This window comes from Primulina huaijiensis, chromosome 8 (genome assembly GCF_012295235.1).
Source record: "Primulina huaijiensis isolate GDHJ02 chromosome 8, ASM1229523v2, whole genome shotgun sequence".
NCBI lineage: Eukaryota > Viridiplantae > Streptophyta > Magnoliopsida > Lamiales > Gesneriaceae > Primulina > Primulina huaijiensis.
In genome coordinates this window covers 1,688,766-1,693,759 of record NC_133313.1, presented here as the reverse complement: position 1 = coordinate 1,693,759, position 4,994 = coordinate 1,688,766, and the positions used below count along the sequence as shown (strand labels likewise).

The window sequence follows — 4,994 nt, the reverse complement described above, 5'->3', positions numbered from 1 at the left end:
TATATATATATATATATATATTTGGAGAGACGTTAAAATGGGCTTCAAACTCGAGACTTATCCTGTCATCATGCCAAAAGGCACACAAGCTCGATAAATTTTCATTAGGACATATCAACAGCAGAACAGTAGGGGGTAAATTTAGTCATTTTGGTAGTGATTTACAGAAGGAGCCATTCCAGCGATTTGAGAAAACCACCTACAGAAAAACAAAATGATGCAGTACCTCAAACATAAGGGGTCAAAGGTAGGTAATTTCATGTATCAAATTCATCACAAGTTATTAACTTTAGTTTTTACAAGGAGATGAGATCTAGGCCCAGGAGGATCTGGTATAGCATACTATATGAACAAGATGATGCAGTTGAAGGAAACTATTAGACAAGAGCTATCACTCTCGTTTGTCCTCCTCGAGATCTTCGACAAGTCCAAAGACACTATCTGCTGCAACTGATGTCTTCCTATCTTTTCTTTCCACTTTGGACGCCATGTCTCCGGCCATTAGTACTGATGTGCTTGTTAGAGCTATGCCTTCCTCCTCGTCATCACCAGTCTCATAGGCATACCTACGTTTTAAACGAACAAGAGAAAAATTACACACCTTTTATGAACTAAATCAAGTGGATCTCAAAACAACTAAAACCAATATAATATCAAGTGTTAGGATGGCAATTCAAATTTGTATACTGTCAGAAGCCAAAACACCATGCCTAGATCGACGAGACAATGTGGTATATAGGAAAATCGTGATAATTGGTGCTTCCCAACAAATTATGAATAGAAAAGAAAATAGAAAGGACATAGAACTTACCTAGTTGGGTTATTAGAAGGAGCCAAGAGTATGCATAGAACCACCAATAATAAAAAGGCGAGTATGGTCCAGAATGCAGGGATGATCCAGGATCTTCGCCACAGTTCGCTTAGAGGGTCACTAGCATTGAAATACAACTGCATTGGGAAAATTAGTTGATTCTCACAAGTTTATTTAGTAACTATAACATTAAACAAAATTGGGGGAGAGGAATATAACAGAGAATTACCTCATAGCCGATCCAAGCGACAGAAAGCAAAACTGATATTGCTAGAGAATTGGTAAATTTTCGATAAAGCTCAAGTTTGGCCATGCTTCTTCGAATCTTAAACGGAATTCAAGAAGCAAAATAAAATCAGAATTATAGCAACATAATATACTTTATACAGGACATAACAGCAGCAGTTTTCCATCATTCCCACTATGAATACGAGGAACTCACGCTTTTTCCACTTCAATAAAGGATCAAAATTGAGATACAAAAAAAAATTTAAATAAAGCAAAAGAAAAGGGGAAAAAAGTCTGGGAAGGATCACAAAGTTGATGATTCTTGCGCACAAGAACGTAGAAGAATTAAAGAGAATTTATTTCAATAACAAGTATTTTGAACAGCATAAATAGCCTTTACAACAGATTAAGCAAAACTCAGACACTCGATGCATAGCAGATTTATCATTCTTTTAGCCTGGAGAGAAGCATCAAAGACTAAGTTGCCGAAAAATTGAAGGGCAGACGATAGAGAGGAAAATTATCAGCCCGAAACCAGAATCCCCGATAAATGAATTAACAAATGCACACATACCAAACATGCAGTGGCGACCAACACCAAAGGATGCTGACATTAATACCTGAAGTTTCTCCAAAGTTTTAGATAATGATGAGAAGATCCAAAGAATAAAGCAAGCATCCAAAAGTGCCACCGGTAGCACTAAAAAAAGCCTGGCTTTTCCTGCAAAGTCGTTGATATTTCCCAAATGCTCAAAAAGCTCTAGGGCTTCTGATGCCACAAAATACACAACACCAAGAAGAATAATTTTCGAGGTTATGCCTCCAAGAGTTGGTCGCATAACACCATAACCCATCGAGACCACTAAGAGAAGAAGCCGAGAGACGGTTTTCTTAACAGCACTGAAGGTAACTGCCCAAAGCGTAATCCCCATGGGCCTACTTCCAGTAGCATTGAAATTTGCATATTCAAAGTACCAAAATGCCATTTCACACATTCCCAAACCAATTACAGCAGTGATTTGGTAATGCAACAGTATAATGTCTTTCCAGTGTTGCACAAATCGCACAAACCATATGAGACCAAGAGTGAGATATGCTAGAGACATCAAGCCATAGAATGTCATTAGTGGTGCCATTTTCCCAGGCAAATAGCCTTCGGGATTTCTCCAGACGGTCCTTCCATTGATTATTGTTCCTTTCAATTCTGGATCACAAAACATAAAGTAAAGATAATACATCCCAGTTTTATTTATCTCAACAGTTTGAAGATCCATAACAGCCACGACCTCTATTCCCCTAAACGAAGTTCGTAGCCTTTTTGGCCAATCTGGGTTATTAGGGTCTTGGCGGATGATAACCTCTCCCACCTTGCAAAACCCATCCTTGGCAAGAGTAGGGTTGCAACAAATTGCATTGGAACCTATATGACTACCACCAATCTTATCTCTATCTCTGACCTCCACTATTATGGCCTCCACCACTCCCGTACTTGAATGCATCTCATTTTGCTTGCTGGCGATGTCCTTTGGTCTCCTAAATGTGATCGACTCAAACCTGAAGCATGTGGCATATGCGAAAATAGGTTACAGTTTTAAATATATCTCGCAAGAGAAAACTAAAAACCATATGGTCGGGTCCCACAGCCATGAAGAACTGCAATCATGGTTTTGGGCTCCAATGCAGGTCAATAGAAACAGTAGCGAAGCCAAAAGTTAGACAAAGGTAGATGCAATTAAAACTTGAAAAACTTGGAGGAAAGGGAACACAACCACATTTTCGTGTATATATATATACATATAGAAGAATTTAAAAGATGGAGGAAGGCGACGCCCTGCCAGCCACGTCTTGCTTCGCAACTGAACAAATGTTTACATGAAAATTCCAATAAACTAACCGTAACAACCTAAGTTCCAAATAGAAAATCCTAATGATGTGTCAAAGACGCACCTACGTGACAACAACATAAAACCGACAAACGAATTAATTGCGACAAATCCAAACAAATAACGACTGGACACTAAATGTTTTATAGCATACTCTCAGCTCCATTTCCTCCACGCGGTCCCGTCCTATCTGCGAGGAAGATTACTTGCCTCAACAGTCAACTGTCCAGCTAGCGAGCCACAAATCAAATACTTTCATATGCCAAAATGCGACTCGTTCAAATTCACCATTATTTATGATCCTCATTTTAACTCACAGTCTAAAACCCTATGAAGTGAAAAAGTTCATCAATCTTGGTACACTAAACTTCTACCGACCTTCCAAATCCGACACAAGGGAAAGGAAAACAGAATCTTCTTCATAACCAGACCTTTCAGTTGAAATGTAAATAGAGATCAAATCAATGCATGGAGATCAATAAAAACAATTACCACAACACACACACATCACCAGAAAAAAAACACATTCTAAATTACTAGGAGATTAAAAAAACCAGACATCTAAAAGCCATTTACATACCTCTAAGTAATCATGCTAAAATTTTTAAAAAAAATGGCAACATAAAAAGGGCAAAACTTACCACAAACAAAAACTCACTCAAATTTTAAGTTGAACCCAGTAAATCTTTATACCTGATGAAGGATTTGCCATTAAGGGGCTTATTTTTATCATCAGCGGGAGCGGTTTTAGAAGGGTCCAGAATCTTGGAAGCGTAGAGCCCTTCACTCCCACCATGGAAAAAGAAGGAATCGAAGCGAGGAATGAATTTCTCATTCTTATACTCATGGATCGAACCCCTCACCCCATTTTTGCTCAACGTACAAAACAACAGCAAAACCCCAACAAAAATGCCCATTTTTCGACATTGAATCACTCTGCTAAATAACATCTCCCCACTGTTTTTTCCTCCGCCGTCCGAATCAATGCAAATAACTAATGAAATGTGTATCAAGAATCTGCGAAGAAAAAGGGAGTGAAGGGTGATTTGTCGATGATATGAGAGCAGATGACGATCTGCTAAAATTTAGGTGTCATTTTCTTTTCCCTTGACATCATCATCGATGCCTCCTATTTAATGAAAGTATGAAACTGATGAAGTTAATAAAAAAATTAAAAATTAAATTAAAATTTTTATTTTACCCAAAATTTATATATGTACAGACACAGTCATACATTGATTTTTAGTATTTCTTTATTTTTTTGTAAATGTTTTAAGTTTAATTTTAAGAAAATAAATAAATCCATAAATTAGAAAAATATTTGAACAAATTTTTATTTTTATATCAAAACAAAACAGAAGATAAAAATAATTATAATGAAATTATTTAATAAAATATAATAATACTTTTATAATATATATATAAATATTAAATATGACGAGTGGTGAGGTATGAATACTTAATTATATAAATAAATTATCAGAAAGTTAGTAAATTATTATGTAATTTATCATTTTATATCTTATATCAAAATCTAATCATGATTTAACACGTGGACATCAATCTTGAACATATTTGTTTGGACAAGTACTTATAAAATATATTTATAAAATTTTTTACAAAATCTTGTCCAAACACATATTAGGAAAAAAAAAAAACAACAATCATGATACATATACAATAGATATTAAATATTGGATTATAAAATACATTTGAAATGACAAAAATATTTTAAATGTATTTTTGAAGAGTTTTCCACGTAAAATGTAAAGATAAATTTGTAATTTCGAATGTATTTTATAATTCAATTTGCAACACTCTATCGTACATATAACAACTTCAAAAAACAAACACTTTTTTCCTTTTTATTATGGATTCAGTTAGGAACATTATCTTATTTAATTCCTTTGTCTTAATCTCTAACCATTTGGGGTTAGACAAAAATCAAAATCAAACACATGGTTAAGAAGGATCGTGTATTCAACTTAATCTTCCATTGTCTCTTCACGTAAGAAAACTCCTCCCACTACCTTTAGGTATTTTTATTATTATGTAGTTTCTCATTTTATGCT

General features: G+C 35.1%; 1 protein-coding gene across 1 annotated transcript; it reads right to left on the bottom strand.

Annotated features, from left to right (window-relative positions):
- Nucleotides 1-234: 234 nt before the first annotated feature.
- On the bottom strand, nt 235-4,045 carry LOC140983021 (uncharacterized). Its single transcript, XM_073449877.1, has 5 exons — nt 3,616-4,045; nt 1,660-2,593; nt 1,041-1,136; nt 812-948; nt 235-566 (listed from the first exon to the last, which is right to left on the bottom strand). The coding sequence occupies exons 1-5, from the start codon at nt 3,870-3,872 to the stop codon at nt 392-394; spliced, it is 1,599 nt and encodes a 532-aa protein (XP_073305978.1). The 5' UTR covers nt 3,873-4,045; the 3' UTR covers nt 235-391.
- Nucleotides 4,046-4,994: the final 949 nt, after the last annotated feature.